This window comes from Motacilla alba, chromosome 13, assembly GCF_015832195.1.
Source record: "Motacilla alba alba isolate MOTALB_02 chromosome 13, Motacilla_alba_V1.0_pri, whole genome shotgun sequence".
NCBI lineage: Eukaryota > Metazoa > Chordata > Aves > Passeriformes > Motacillidae > Motacilla > Motacilla alba.
The window spans coordinates 16,330,717-16,346,516 of NC_052028.1; the positions used below are offsets into that span (position 1 = coordinate 16,330,717).

The window sequence follows — 15,800 nt, forward strand, 5'->3', positions numbered from 1 at the left end:
GCCCAGTTTTATACTCTTCGAGAGCATGGAGCAAATTGTCTCAGCCTTCTCTCTGTTCCAACAATTTTCTGAGGTACAAGTCATCTTACCCTGGTTTTGTAACCAGTAACTGGAGTCTGCATCCCAGTCTGGAGCCACCCCACCACCCTACAGCCTCAAGTGCTGCCTGCTACATCAAACAGGAGGCTTTTCCCCAAAAGATGGGAAAGGAAAGGCTCTCTGAGGAGCTGAGTCCTTCAAACCCAGTCCTGCATGGAAGCATTTCACTCCAAACCTGTGGTGAGGACACAGCCAGGTCCCTTCCAGCCCTTCCAGAGCTGGCTCTGCTTTGCAGCTGGAGAAGGACAGGAGGGAGGCAGAGCCCAGCAGCAGGGTGCAAACTGGAGTGGGGCTGGGCACTTCTGCCCCCACAAAGCCAGGCCTCCAAGCCCCCAGCATGAGTCACAAGGAGAGAAAAGCTAAACCATGGGTGGGTTTTAATCAAAAAAGGGATGGATCAGAGCACTCCCCATGCTCTTGATGCCTTCAGTTTGAGCTTTCATGTTTTCCAGACTCTGCACTGCACTGGTACAGAACTCTGAACTCCAGATCAAGTGTGGGCAAGCTCTCCTCACAGCTCAGTCCCACAGAACAATCCTTTTCCAGCCCAAAAAGTGCCAACAACAGGGAACTGAGGGGAGCAGCCTGGGAGGGTGGGACTGCATCCCCTGGAGCTGGAATTGGACACTGAAGCCCAGGGTGGAAATGGACCAAAACTGATCAAAGAGTGAGAACTCGTGGCCAGGAGTCCATCTGGGGTGGAGCCACGGCCGGGCTCTGGCACTGCCCAAGGTGTGTCCTGTGAAGGGTTTTTATTAAATCCCTGCTTTATTCCTGGAACCCTGCCCAGCCTCTGCTCCAGGCAGCCTCTGAAGGCATCAGGGCAGCACTGGCACACCATGGGATGCTGTCAGTCCATCAGGATGGAGCTGGCCAAGCTGGGATTATCTTTGGGGTGGATGTCCAAGGATAGGGAGCTGGGGGTGCTCAGCCTGGAGAAAAGGAGACTCAGGGCTGCCCTCATCACTCTCTGCCGCTCCTGAAAGGTGCCTGTGCTCAGCTGGGGCTGGGCTCTGTCTCCAGGCAGCACTGACACAACCAGAGCACACAGCCTCCAGCTGCACCAAGGGAAATACATGTTGGATAGCAGGAAAAAGTTTTTTACAGAAAGGGAGATAAAGTTCTGGAATGGCTGCCCGGGGAGGTGGGGGAGTCACCATCCCTGGGGGTGTTTAACAAAGCCTGGATGTGGCACTGGCTGCCAGGGTTCAGTTGAGGTGTTGGGGCTGGGTTGGACTGGATGATCTTGAAGGTGTCTTCCAACCCAGTGATTCTGTGAATTCTGTGTGTGATTCTCTGATTCCATGTGTGATTCTGTGTGATACTGTCTGATTCTGTGATCCCATGTGGTTCTGTGTGTGATCCCGTGTGATTCTGTGTGTGATGCTGTGTGTGATCCTGTGTGATCCTGTGAATTCTGTGTGTGATCCTGTGATTCCATGAGTGATCCTGTGTGATCCTGTGAGCTGCCAGCCCCCTTACCTTGCAGTACTCATCGATGGGGATCAGGCGTTTGACGGCGACGTCGCGGATGTGGCTCCGGCGGAAGAGGATCTTCCCTGAAACACGAGAGGACACCAGGGACACAACGGCAGGTCAGCTCAGCACTCTTTGGGATCACTCTGTCAGGACATTTTCCCTGCACCCCCTCTCCTTCCCAAAAGCACCCAACAAAGCCCATTTCCTCACTAGGCCTGACTAGCTCACCAGAATCAGGCACAGTCCAAGTGGCAAGGACGTCCCAGGAGAGAGAAGAGGCAACAGCTCCCAGCAAACTGCACCCCCTGGTCTCTCACCTGTGATGAGGAGCAGCCCCCACCAAAGCACACCTCTCTGTTTGCTGGTGTGCAAGTCTGGAGTGGACAAAATCCCTGGCGAACGCTGCAGGACATCCCTCGTCCCATTGTCCAGGGTGTCCAGGTCCAGCGTGGGCAGCTGCCAAGCCAGAGGGTTTTTCCCTGTGCAGCTCCTGGAAGCCACGGTGTCTGCAGCTCTGAGTCAGACCTATAGAATTTTCCTTCCTGTCTGGGGTTTATTTTTGTTCTCCATTAATGGGATCCTCTTGCCACTCGGTTTCCTCCCCTCTGGTTATGGTACAGGCCTCTTTCCTTTGAAGCCTAATGAGTCCTAAATGCTTCAAGCTGCTCTCTCAGAGAACAGCTTCTCTGGTTTAACGAGACAAAAGCCATTAGCAGACAGTGAAACAGATCCCTGATCAAAACTGGTACTGGCAGGATTTCAGACCGCTTCCCAAAGCTCCAGGAACTGGCACTGCTCTGCAACACCATCACCTGGAAAACTCAGCTCCAGGGGGTGGCTGCCAATGAAGTTCCCTCAGGTTCCTCCTGACAGCTCCAATACCACAGGAAAGTCTTTTTTGTGCCTGCTTGGGTTTCCAAGCTCATCCCTGAACCCGAGGAGAGCAACAACGCCTTCATTTATCAAAGGGGTCACCACGGGGCAAGCCAGAAGCCAAACTCCCCTCACTCCACCCTTGCAAACCACATGAGAGCAGGGAAAAAGCCCCTGGGGAGCCACACCATGGCTTTGTCCCTTTGTCCCTTCCTCCCTGGAATTACTGAAGCCAGGGGCTGGATGCTACTAAGAACAGAACACAGGGAAATGGTCACATGATTCTGGCAATTTTAAATCCAGGGCTGAGTCATTGATCAGAATTTGAAACCCAGGGCTGGGTGATTTATCCCAGTTTGCAATCCAGGGCTGGGTCACCCCCCCCGTGCCTCTCCCTGACTTGGCCAGGAGCTGGGTCACGGGTGACTCGTGCAAGCTGCCAAAGCATTTCTGAAGCAGAGATGAACTAAAGCCAAGCCAACTTCAGCTTGCAAAGAGCACGAGCAAGAACCTTCTGGAGGAGCCAAATCCCCTGCCAGGCTCAGTGAATGCTTTGGAACAGGACTGAATCCACTCAGAGGCAGCTCCATCCTTGCCCTGCAGTGGAAGGCAGGGGGTCAGGCAGCTCAGCCCAGGGTTGCTCCTCATTTCTGTCCCTTGGCAGCAGGGCTGGGACACCGATGGTGGGAAATGCTCTGCTCTGCAGTGCATTCCCTCTCAAAGCGTGCCAGCAAGAGCCAAATCTGGCAGCCTTTGTGACAGAGCGAGAACAAAACCCCCCTCTATTCAATCTTCTCCTGATTTGGGGGTGAATAGCCTGGGAGCAGGGGATTTGTCTGGGAAGACTGGGACCAGCACCCAGGCTGGAGCTCCATTCCTTGCCCTGAGCAATCATTTTCCATCTGACAAGAGAACGATCAAGTTTTGCCTTTGCATCAGCAATCCCAGGGTGTTTGCTGTTGAGGGCTCTGCCTGAATGATGACTGCTGAGAAGATGAATGGATCACACCAGCTCTGCTGGCAGTGCTAGGACATGGCTGCTCTGGTTCTAGGTCTGCCAAAATGAAATCACTGAAGGGTGGGTAGGTTATAAATGGCTGAAATAATAAGCTCTGGGTGTGGGAATATTGAAATGTTTAACAAACATATGCTAGTGAGTAATAATAAAAAGAATACAGTTTGGGGGAATAAATTCATCACAAGTGATCTTAAATTAGCCCAGGCATGGAGCATGTGAACCAGCAGGAAACCCAGCTCCTCTCTCCATTTGCTCTAGATCTGGTATTTTTCAACAAGGAAGTTTATTTTCTAACAAAAAAAGCTGACTTTAATCAAAAAGCCTAATTAACATAATTGCAGCCTCTTCAGTGCTGCCAAATCCAGCAATAGAAACCCTCGAGTCGACAGGCAGGAGAGAGCAGGAAACCACTTCCCTCCTGAAGGGAGAGGTGGGCAACTTGCAGGCTCGGGGAGATGCAGCATTTCCCTGGGCAGGGTTTCCTTGGCCCAGACCTAAATCTGGGAATTTAGCTGGGAATTTCAGCAGAAATCCCAGTGGGAATTTCCGTCCAGGGGGGCTTTTCCCATGGCCCAAGACAGCAAAACACAAGGGGAGCACAGGAGATTGAGGGGTGCAGAGAGCACCTGAATAATGCTGCAGCTCCAGGGGATGGCTCCCAGCACCTCATTCCCAGCACTCTCTCCCTGGTGCTTGTTTAGCTCTTTTTTTTTTGCTTTCTTTTTGGCTATTTTTAGCTGTAAGGATCCTCAGCCAGGCTCTGGCAGTGCCCAAGGCCAGGCTGGACAGGGCTTGGAGCACCCTGGGATGGTGGAGGTGCCCTGCCCATGGCAGGGGTGGATGAGGTGACCTTTAAGGTCCCTTCCAACCCAAACCATTCCATGGCTCCACGATCCCAAACCCATTTTCCCCCCTCCCAGCACTGCTCCTGCCTCAGGATGAGGAACACCAAGGACAAGGCAGGTGAAGGGGGGCAGCTCTGCTGCTAATGGGGTTTTCCACCAGCTGCAAAGGCCACTGCTGCTGCAGGCTCCTCTGCCCAGCTCCTCTCTCCTGTCACAACGCCAGCACTCAGAAATAATGAGATTTTCTTATTTACATAGATAATGCAATGCATGAGCAATGAGCAGTGAGGCTCCATCCCTGCTGGCACCAGGAATTCCCTCCAGCAGGAAGTGTGGTAAAAACACCCTGTAAAAACACCCTGTAAAACACACTGTCCTGTACCCAAACAAGCACAGCTCAGAGAGCACGAACATTTATCACCCAGGAATGTGGCAAACGAGTTGATCTTGGAAAAAGAGGGCTGAGATAAGGCTCTAACACACAATGGCTGCCCTGGCTGTCTCCAGGACCTGCTGCCTGCTTTTTCTGGACTTTAAAAACCTGTTAATCCCCACAAAGGAAAAGAGAAGCTCTTCTGAAGGGATTCTGTCTGGCCATGAAAATTCCTCTGGTGCCAGAAAGGATCTGTTCCCCGGGAGTGGAAGAACCAAACTCCTCTGTGGGTAATCAAGGCTGATTTGCTTTATCTGGTTGACCCAGAGCAAAAATTGATGGAGCAGCTCCCAAAGGGGGAGCTGGAAAAAAATGCAGCCAGGTTCCCACTGCCTCAGGCCTTCCTTGGCACTGAGACGTGCCAGGAAACCTTGGGGACAAGGCTGATGAGGAATTTGGGTTTCCAGCAGTGTGAGACAGGGCAGGCAGGCCACAGGAGGGGTTAATCTCTCCAAACAAGCCAAACCAGGGAAACAAGGCTCTGCAAATTGTTCCCCCCTGGGGGAATTCTCCAGGCAGAGCTGGAGTTGTGCTGGGAGCAAGGACCTGGGAAAAAAAAAAAACTAAAACAAAACAAAACAAAACAAAAAAACCAAACAAACAAAACCAAAAACCAAAAAAAAAACCCAAAAACACAAAACCAAAAAACCCCCACAAAACAAAAAAAAACAAAACAAAAAAAACCAAAAAAACAAAAAAAAACCAAACCAAAAAAACAAAACAAACAAAAAAAACCACACCAAAAAAACCAGGCAGAGGGACCTTAAGTAGCAAAATTGTGGAGCCAAAAGCTGGATCTGCAGCAAGCTGAGAGCCCCAAACACATCCCCCTGGGCAGCCCAGCTGTGGGCCAAGGCAGGGCTTCCAGGAGTGGAAAAGCAGCTGTGCCTCCTGCTTCACCCTGAAGGAGTCCCCCCCTCTGCCTCGGAAAGAATTCACTTCTCTGCACCTTTCAAATCACATCCAGACCTTCCCCAGCACGGGTTCCAAGCTCACTTCAGGAAAAAAAGGCAGCCCTGAATGTACACGTAATTAATCCCAGCCCCTGGAGCAGCCAGCTATTCCTGGGATGGGGGATCAGGCATGGGAGATGGTGTTTCCAGGAGTCCTGCCCTCAGCATCAGGCTGCCCTCCCAACCTGCTACGGCAGAGATCCCGTCTCATCAGAGCACAAAATCACAATCAGGACCCTGGCCTCAGCTCCAGCTCACAGGAAGAGGCAACAGGACTGAGCAAAGTCAGGTACCACAGCTGGAAAAGGGATGAGTTTTCCCCCAGTGCCTTCACAGAGGTTTTGTGGGGAGCTAAAGCACCCTCACAGTTATTCTGGGAGAAAAAACCCCAATTTGTGGGTGGCACTGATGCCCACACCCAGCAGGCTGGTGGGCTGGGAAGGCAGCAGAAAGAAGGGTTAATTTGACTTTTAAAAAAGACCTCCCCAAACCCCCACCCCCCCTTTCTCCTGCTCCCTTCTCAGGCCTTCCCTGCTAAATCTTCCTAAAAAGCAATTTTACAGCCCAAGTGAGCTCAGCCTCAGGCAAGCCCTCCTTGCTGGGGCTCACGTTTCCAGGCAGGCAGGAGCAGTGCCAGGAGCTGCTCCAGGCCCCTGGGGCTGCAGGAGCTTGGAAGGCTCCCCGTTCCTCAGAAAAGCTGTTTCCTGCAGGACCTGGCACAGCCCTCCCCAGCTGAGCTCATTTGTTTTTCCTGCTCCTTCTTTCTCTCCCGGGGTCTCCACGCTGCCGTGTCCCAGGCTGGAACCCTGGTGGGGACATCCCAGCTGGGCACCAGCAGGGCTCTGCTCCTCTGCAGCTGCCCCAGAGCCCTGCCAGGGGCACAGCTGGCGCCAGGCACGGGCTGGGGGCTGCCACAGCTGCTCCAGCACCACGAAAAAGCTCCGCCAGGGGCTCAAGGCCAGCTAAGAGAGCTCAAAAAGCACTTCAAATTCCCCTCAAGAGCTTTTCAGGCACAGAGCAGGAGCACTGCCAGGAAAATCCAAGCCCCACCAGGCTCTGCTGTGGGATGGAGGTGGTGCCAACACCCAGAAAGGGACAAACCCCGGCCCCAAAGCTCAAGAGCAGCTGCTCTGCTTTGGAGGACCCAGCTCTGAGGCTCCACGAGAGCTGAGTGGGCTGAAGGACTTCTGCACTTACAAAAGCCCCTCCTGACAGCATCAAAGACCTGCTCAGAGAGGCCAAAGTCCCCAGAAATTTCCCATAAAAAGTCAAATCCTCAAAGCAGGCACTCACAAAATGAGGCAACACAAAACCAGCAGAGCTGCTGTGGGTTAGGTGTTGGGATGTGGGGCAATCCTGGAGCCCTTTCCCATCCCAAAACCAGCAGAGCTGCTGTGGGCTGGGTGTTGGAATGTGGGGCAATCCTGGAACTCTTTCCCATCCCAAAGCCAGCAGAGCTCCTGTGGGCTGGGTGTTGGGATGTGGGGCAATCCTGCAGCTCCTTCCCATCCCAGAAGCCAGCCTGACACACAAACCCCATGGCACCTCCTCAGGTGGTGGTGCTGACCCCAAGCTTGGGCCGCTTGGGGGTTTGCAAAGGAAGCCAGAGCTGCAGGAGGCATTCTGGAGAGCTGCAGTGGCCACACTGGTGCTGCTCTGCAAGGGGCTTCCCAGAAAGCAGAGGACTTGCAGGAAACCACAGCAGCCAATCTCCCCTGCTAATGAAATTCAGATGCTCCAAACAGGATTGGGAACAAACTCCAGTATTCCCAGAAGCTGAACCCAATCAAAACCCAGCAAGTCTAGGGAGACAGAACCATGTTTGGGCAGAAAACCAGTCCCAGGCTCACCTGGATGGCAGCCCTGGGCTGAGAGGGACCAAGCTGGGGGTCAGCTGTGACAAAACTTCTTGCAGTCCCAAGCTGGGAAGGCAAAGAACTGCTCCAGAAAGGAATCAGGCTCCAGGGCAGCCAGCAAATATTAAAAAAGCCTTCCTCACCCCCAGGTGAAATCTTCTTCCAGAAGCAGAGCTTGCCCACCCTGTCACTGGGGAGGTTCTGGCTCACTGAGCTGCTCCAGGGACAAGCCACCAGCTCCTGACTGCCCCAGGGACAGCCAGGGACAGCCACCAGCTCCTGACTGCCCTAGGGACAGCCAGGGACAGCCAGCAGCTCCTGACTGCTCCAGGAGGGCAAAGGCACCACAGTTCCCAGCTCCAACAACACCTTCCCCGAAGCACAGGGCTCCTGGAGCTGGCCCAGCTTTCTTTTCCAGCAATTTCCACCCCCTTTTTTCCCACAGTGGAAATCCAAGTGACATGTTTCCGAGCAAAGGGAAACTATTCCAGCACCAAGGAGAAACAAACACTGGTGAGTGTGAGCAGCAGAGCTCCGACCAGGCTTCCCTCCCAAAAATAGCAGCGTTTTGGTGGGAATTTTCTGCAAGTGCCAAAGCACAAATCCAATTTTTTCCAAGTGATGCCTGTTGCCAGTTTGGCTTCCATCTCTCCCTGCTGGCAGGAGCACTTGCACAGCAAGAGAATTCTGCTGTAACCCCAGGTGAGCTTTGCTGCCCCAAAACCAGGTGAGCTTTGCTGCTCTAACCCCAGGTGAGCTTTGCTGCTCTAACCCCAGGTGAGCTTTGCTGTTCTAACCCCAGGTGAGCTTTGCTGCCCCAAAACCAGGTGAGCTTTGCTCTTGCTGATGTTTCAATGCCAGCACAAGCCAGAATCAGAAACCCAGACCAGATTCTCTCGCTCAGAAAGGGGTGGAAATGATTTTATATTCTTTTTTTTCCACACCACTCAGAGCAAAGCAAAGCCCACAAAGGCCTTTATGTTTCTAGAGGAGCCAGGAGGCAGAGCACAGCACTAAACAGCCCTGACAGCCCCTGGAAGTGATTATGGTGCCGTGACATTCCTAAATATCCTCATTAGCTGCTCGGGGGTGGGGGTAAAGACAACTCTGTGGCCAAAGAGGCTCCCCACAGGCTGCTGATTTTCCCAAGGCATATTAGGGCTCTTTTTCCCCCCCTCAGCAGCAGCCACCAGCAATCCCCACACCACAAAGTGCCAAGGATTATCACGTCTGTTCTCTGGGCATGAAACCACTGGTGCTGGACACGGCACAGAAATCCTGGCTTTGAGCAGTCCCTCCCAAGCACCCCACCAAGGCTGTCCGTCAGCCTGAATTCCATTGTTCTTTCCTCCCCTCTGGATGTCCCCTGGAGCTGCACAGGGCAGGGAAAGCAGCGTGAGAGCAGTTTTGGGGAGCCTCACACCACCCTCAGCCCCGTGCCCGTGGGGTTCTTGGTCTTCCACTCAACGATTGTGGAGGTTCAGAGAAATCCTGGGGGGTTGAACACCCACGGGGCACCCTGCTGACAAACCCAGAGGTTTTACAGGACACACTGCCCGCCAGGAACACAGCGTTGCTCAGATGGTGCAGCAGGTAAGAGCTAAAATCTGTGTGTGCTTGCTGCCAGTCCCACAGACCGGGAAGGAGCTCCTGCAGAGCCAAACCAGCACGGGCTCTGCTGCAGTCCCGTCCTACCTGGCAGAAAGGGGATGATCCTTTGCTTGGGGTCCTTCTGGCCTCCTTCCATGGGGAACTTGTCCAGCATCTGCATCTAGGAGAGGAAATGCGAGAGAGGTGAGCAAGGGCAGGGACTCACTGGCAGGACACAAAGCCACCCTGCCCGGGAGAGGAGACTGAACACACCCGGAGACATCCAACACTCCCTCCTTTGGGAAGAGGAGGAGGAGGAAGATGCAAACTCCCCTTCGGTTTCCCCAGGACATGGGTCTGAAGTGTCTGCCAGGGTTTCTGCAGCTCCCTGGTGCCCAGGGTACTGAAATGGGTCTGGCTGTGTCTGTTGGAGCTCTCTGCCTGAAGAATTCACATTTATGGAGGCACTGGAGGCAACCTGCCCAGGAAGTGTCCTGAAAGTCCAGCCAGCCCTCTGCAGCCCTGAACAGGCTGTCACACTGCTCCTGCCAAGGAAAGCAGCTCCAGCTCTGGAACAGGGATGGCAAAAGGGTAAGAGTGCAGCATCCCCACAAACCTGGGGAGGGACACAGGGACAGGCAGCAGAGCATGGTCTGCAGGCTCCAGTGCCAGATTTTCTGGGCAGAGCACCTGTTACAGATATATTTTATGAAAATCCTTTTGTCAGGATTTTCTTCTCCTGAGAAGCTGAGAAGCCTCAGGAACAACATGTAAATATAATGATTATCTGTTGTTGTAGAATGCAACAGGTGGATCTATGATTAGTTTCACGTAGTTGTTTTTAATTAGTAACTAACCAAAGATCCAGCTGCTCAGATTCTTTGGTTAGTTATAAGACTTTGTTATTAATTTAATTTAATTTCATTTTTGTTTCGCTTTTTGAGAATTCTTTTTTTTTCTTTAATTCTTTTAGTATAGTTTTAGATAAGCATTTTTAATATAATATATATCGTAACATAATATAATATATATCGTAACATAACAAATCCTTCTGAAAATACAAATATATATTTGTAACATAACAAATCCTTCTGAAACGTGGAGTCAAAATTCTCATCTCTTCCCTCATCCTAACCACCCTGAAAAACTACAGGCACCCTTCCCCAGGCATGGCCCAGCAGAGCTGGGGGAGGCAGCAGGTTGGCAGGGGACAGTCCCCAAGGGCTCCCCTCCCAGCCCCAGACAGGGCTGCTCTCATCCCAGCCCCAGAGGGGCCAGCCAAGCTCCCAGGGACAGGGGCAGACAGGGCAGCAGAGATGAGACAGACACAACCACAGGGGAGCACCGAGGGGCCAAGTGCTGCTCTCAGCAACGCACCCAGCCAGCTCAGGGAGAAAAATGGAGGGGGGAAAAAAAACCCCAGCAACAATTAATCTATTGTTTCTCCTCTTCCAAGGTTATTTTTAAGTATTTGGGACCGAGAAGGAGAAAGAAAAAGGCTGGAGTGGATGCAGTTTGAAGAATTTTGGTGTCTGTTAGGACAGGGAAGCTGCTGTATCCCATTTTTTACTGACCCCTTTGCAGCTTCCCAGGGCCTGGAGCCGGGACTGGGGCACAGAACCCCAGTGGGGTGCCCAGCTCAGCTTCCCACACCAGCACAGGGCACATTTATCCACATTTATCTCCACCACCACCATCTAATCTTATCAGTTAGCTGTTTTCCTTAGCCAGGAATGTCTGGGCAGTGAGTCTGGAGCGAGGCAGGCTGTGAGAACTCCCTGTCCCCATCCCGAGCTGTCCATTAACAGGGAAATACAGGAAAAACAAAGCAGGATAACACCCCCAGCCCACTAACAGGGAAATACAGGAAAAACAAAGCAGGATTACACCCCCAGCATGGGCAGCCTTGGAAAAGCAGCTTTGTACCAGCAGCCCTCAGGCTGGCAGAGAGCTGCTTCACCAACAGGAAACTCCTAAGAGAACATCCTAATGAGAGCAATTAAGAGTTCTGCAGGGGATCCTGGGGAGAGGGGAATGCCCCTGCCCGGCAGGATCCCTGGCAAGCAGAGGGCTGTGCCCAGAAAGGAGCTGTGGGGCAGTGCCAGAGGCTTGTACAGCACCAGGGTGACCCCAGAGATGTGGCTGCTGCAGGGCACAGCCCCAGGTGTCCCAGCCTGCGAGCAGGACGTGTCACTTCCCAGCTGGAAACGGCCTGGAGAGATCACTGCCAGAAACACCGAGCTCAGTTAAGTGCCAGCAGGGAACAAGGTGTGCCAGGCTGTGCTGCTCCTCTGGTGGCCACGCTGCAGGGCGAGGGCTTTTCCTTACCAAGAGGATTTGTTGAATGAGACAAGAGGAACGGGCAGGAACTGATGCTCAGGAAGCTCCACCTGAACAAAGGGAAGAACTTCCCTGGTCAGTGAGTAGAGACCAGAGAGGGGATGGAATCTCCTCCCTGGGGATATTCCAGAGCTGTCCCTGTGCCCTGAGCTCAGGGATGGCCCTGCTGGAGCAGGGAGGTGGCACCAGTGACCTCTGTGGTCACAATCCATCCCGGGATTCCGGGATTTGCTCTGCTTGGTTGGCAGAGCTTCAGCCTCAGACCACGCTGCTCCTCTGTGGTGCAGCAGGAGGGAGCTGCCCCGAGCCCTGCCTCCAGCAGACAGCCCTTTGCCCAGAGCAGAGCAGCCAGCAGGGACAAGAGGAAAAAAAGGAGTTCAACAAAAGGCTGCCCAGTCTGGTGGCAGAATCACAAGAGGCTCTTTGTGAGGAGGACAGCAGCAGCAGCAGCCTGCCGTGGAGCAGGGATGGGCTGGGCCAAGGCTGCTCTCATCCACCCTCCCAGCCCATCCCTGGAGGGTCCAGCATCCTCCTCCTGGAGGGCAGGAGTGCCCCAGGCAGCCAGGTGAGCCCAAAGGGGACATCCCCTGCACTGCTCCCCCTGACCCCCAGCCAGGGGAGCAGAGTCCTGCTCCAAACTGGGGCCACCGGTGAGGTGGAAAAGGGACACAGGCCCTGCCAGGGGGGACAGGATGGGGGACACAGCTCCAGGCTGGGAACCAGGCACTTCTCAAAGTGTTCCAAGCACTGGAATCAGCTGGTTTGGGAAGCCTCTGCCAAGCAATAGTCTGGGCAAGAGACACGTGGCAGCAGCCCACAGGCTCCTGGGGTTTAGTCTCTGAGATCCTACAGGAGGCACTTTCCCTGCACCCTCAAGGGCTGTCTGAACAAACAGGGGGTGAAAAAAACCCCACGGCAGCCCAGAAGACAGAGGGAATAACAAGGAGCAAGCTCAGATCCCAAATGTGCTGAATGACACAAAAGAAATGGGCAGGAACTGATGCCCAGGAAGTTCCACCTGAGCACAGGGAAGAGCTCCTTCCCTGGGCAGTGCCCAGCCCTGGGCTGACACGGATGCCAGAGCTGGGGAAGGGCTCCAGGGGTGCCACAGCATTCCCATTCCTTGCCAAGGCAGCTGGGTGCTCGCAGCAGCAGGAGCTGAGCAGAGGAGCCCCAGTGCATTTCACACAGCAGGAGCTGAGCAGAGGAGCCCCAGTGCATTTCACACAGCAGCAGGAGCTGCAAGCCCAAGCTCCCCAGCAGCAATGTCCCCTCCCAGTGCCCCGGGGCTCACAGGGAGGGCTGGATATTCAGAATTGCAAAATTCCAAGGGAAATGCCATCCTCCATCAGGGATATCACCCTGAGCCAGCAAACACAGAGGAGCTCCAAAGAGCAGCAAACCCTGCTGCTTTCTGGGCTTTGAAAAATGCAGATTTAGCACAGGACTCAGCCCAAAGTACACCTGCCTTTTTAGGATCCAAGCAGGACAAGCAAAACCTCCCAGGAGCACACACCCTGCAGCTGAGAGCTCCCCCCACAGTGTCACCTCACCACAGGGACACAAAGAGAGGAACCTGCAAAGCCTCGGGCCAAATTCACTGCCTGCTAAAAGCCAGCACAATCCTGGGGCTGAAAGCAGCACCTGTGGGCAGGTGCAAAGCTGTCACCTCCAAATGGGAGCCTCAGAGCTCCCGGGACCTTTCCAAGAGGACTTTTTCATTTCCTGGAGCTGGGAGGGGAGCTGGGAAATGCTGATTTGCCAAGAAGAAAAATCAGCAGGTGAGGATTCATTACAATTAAAGTTTCAATGTGAGCTGCTGAAATTAAAAGCCTTTTTCTTTTTTAATGTTTAAAGTGACTCATCAAGGGGAAGGCTTTTCTTAAGAATATTAATAGTGAAAAAAAACCCCCAAGAGAACGTTTTGCACAGGCTGAGCTGAGCTTCTTTCCTTGCTTTCCACTTCCTCTTCCCCACGCCAGCCATGGGAACGTCCCTGCAGCCCAGCTGGGGCTGTGGCACACAGGATGTACCCCTTGGCAAGAGCAGGAGCCAAAATCCCCAGAGCCACCACCAGAACTGTCAGGAAGCTGCACAGGTGAGTCCTGCTCACCCACATCCCAAACACCCCAAGCCAGCCTCTTCCCAAAGGATGGAAGACTGGGAATGCATCAGATTTGAGTTTCTGCTGTGGAAAGGAGAACAGTGCGGGGGAACACCAACATGTGCCCCGTGTCACTGGGACAGGGGCAGGCTGTGCCCACACCTCCAGCCACAGGGGTTTCACACCTCACCCTGCTTCATTCCAACAAACCAAGAGCCATGGAGAGCCGCTCCCAGCCTGGGATGGGCCCGGAGTGCTGTCCCCTGCCTGCTCCACACCCACAGCCAACCCCACTGAAGCTTTCGGGGTCACAGAGAGACCCCAAACCCCAGCCTGAGCCCTGCCCAGCTCCCCCCAGGCACTCCTGATCCAGCTTCTCCTCCCACTCCCCTCCCCAGAGCTCCTGTGCATTCCTCCCCTGAAATCCATGCCCAGTTTTAAATTCCTGCCCAGTTCCAACCCGTGGCAGGCCCGGACACGACGAGGCAGAGGAGGAGGCAGGGTCTGAGCTGAGCAAGAGCTCAGGGCAGGAACAGCAGCCCCGTCACCCTTCTTCTTGCATCACACTCCTTGCCAACCACCTAAAGCATCTATTCCCCCTGCTGCTCCTTCCCCAGACACAGCCCCGAGCTCCAAGGCAGCAGAAGAGCCAATACTGAGGGATTGCTGTCCCCACACCAGGGAGGATTTCACAGTGCTGCCACCAAGAGCAATGCAAGGATGGAAAAAGGGGCCCTGCAGGCCCTGAGGGGCTCAGCTGCCAGACCCAGGGGTTTCTGTGGGACAAACCTCAGCCCCTGGCACGGCCATGGTCCTTCCTGCCCTCTCCCAGCTGACAGCAAAGCTCTGGCAGAGATCTTAAAAAATCACCCTGATTTTTTAAGATTTTGTTAAGTTTTTTAATGTTTGTATTTTTGTAACAATTTTTTAATACATTTTTTTGGTAAATAATTTATAGTTTTGTATTCTTTCATGAAAAAAAAGAGAGATTTAATAGACTGCTGCTTTGTCCAGAGTCATTGGAGAGGTGGCACTGTCACCCTCCAATCTACTGTCACTTTTAGAAAACTACAAATGTTTTCTAAAAAACTACAAAAAATGTTTTCTAAAACTACAAAAAATCAGAAAATAAACGTCTTTTTTTTGTTGTTGTTTACTTGAAAGCAGCAGCGTCTGTGTTGTTATTTGGTGTTTTACAGAAACACAGGAGCTGCTGGAAGCCCCAGGGAACAGCCCAGCATCCCACAGCTCCTCCTGCCCCCTGTGAGCTGAGCAGAGCTCAGGCAGGAGCAGCAGCCTCACGGCCTCTTCCTGCATCACAGGAACTGCAAAACGCTGCTCTGCCCAGAGAAGGATCAGCAGGTGAGGATTCATGGCAATTAAAGTTTCAATGTGAGCTGCTGAAATTAAAAGGTGCCTTTTTTTTTAATGTTTTAAGTGACTCATCGAGGGGAAAGCTCTTCTTAAGAATATTAACAGTGAAAAAAAGCAAAAAACAAAAATCAAGAGAATGTTTTACACAGGCTGAGCTGAGCTTGAAATTTAAACACTAACCCTCCTCCCCTCTGGAAGAGCTTCCCAGCTGGTTTAGCTCTCATAAAGAGCTGAGCACAGAAACTTCTCTGGGGCAGTAAAAAAATATGGGATTGCAAAGTTCTGCTGCCTGGGATGGGGTGAGAACCCCAAGATCTCAGACCCCCTGGCAGTGTCCCCAGCCCAGCAGAGGGGCAATGCCTGCTGCCAGCAGTGGCTCCACAGCAGGAATCCTCAGAGGGGGAGGGAGAACCACAATTTCACTGTCTGAAAAGAATTCCCTCCATTTCCCAGCAATCTCATCCCCTAAAAAAACCCCAAATCGAGCTGGCAGCTGCCCTCTGAGCACCTCAGCCACCCCCCAGCATCACTGGGATGCTCTGCAGAGCACAGAAGAGATGAAGTTGCCAGAAGAGCTGAAGCAGCTGAACTTGAGCCTTCAGCCCAAGGCAGGGAAGATCTCACCCTCATCCACCTCCTCCTTCCTGGCTCTCCAGGAATTCCAAGCTGGTTTTCTGCCGCTTTGGGGCAGGGGATCAGCCCCAGAAGGGTCTCAAATCCTCTTTTTAACACCCAAACTCCTCGCTGAGGGAGGTATTCCTCAAAACCTGCTCCAACAACACGTTTTTCTTCCTCTCCAGAAATGCCAAGTACCAGCCCACGGTTGGAGGTGAAGG

The 15,800-nt window shown here is 53.1% G+C and overlaps 1 protein-coding gene across 6 annotated transcripts in view; it reads right to left on the minus strand.

Moving 5' to 3' along the window:
• The window catches only part of SH3PXD2B (SH3 and PX domains 2B), a 63,935-nt gene that overhangs the window by 28,402 nt on the left and 19,733 nt on the right, over window positions 1–15,800 (minus strand). For all 6 annotated transcript variants that reach the window (XM_038150180.1, XM_038150176.1, XM_038150181.1 and 3 more), the window contains exons 3-4: window positions 9,252–9,327; window positions 1,582–1,658 (exon numbers count right to left, since the gene is read on the minus strand). In XM_038150180.1, the coding sequence (XP_038006108.1) occupies window positions 1,582–1,658; window positions 9,252–9,327 (153 nt within the window). The remainder of the gene's footprint in view (window positions 1–1,581; window positions 1,659–9,251; window positions 9,328–15,800) is intronic.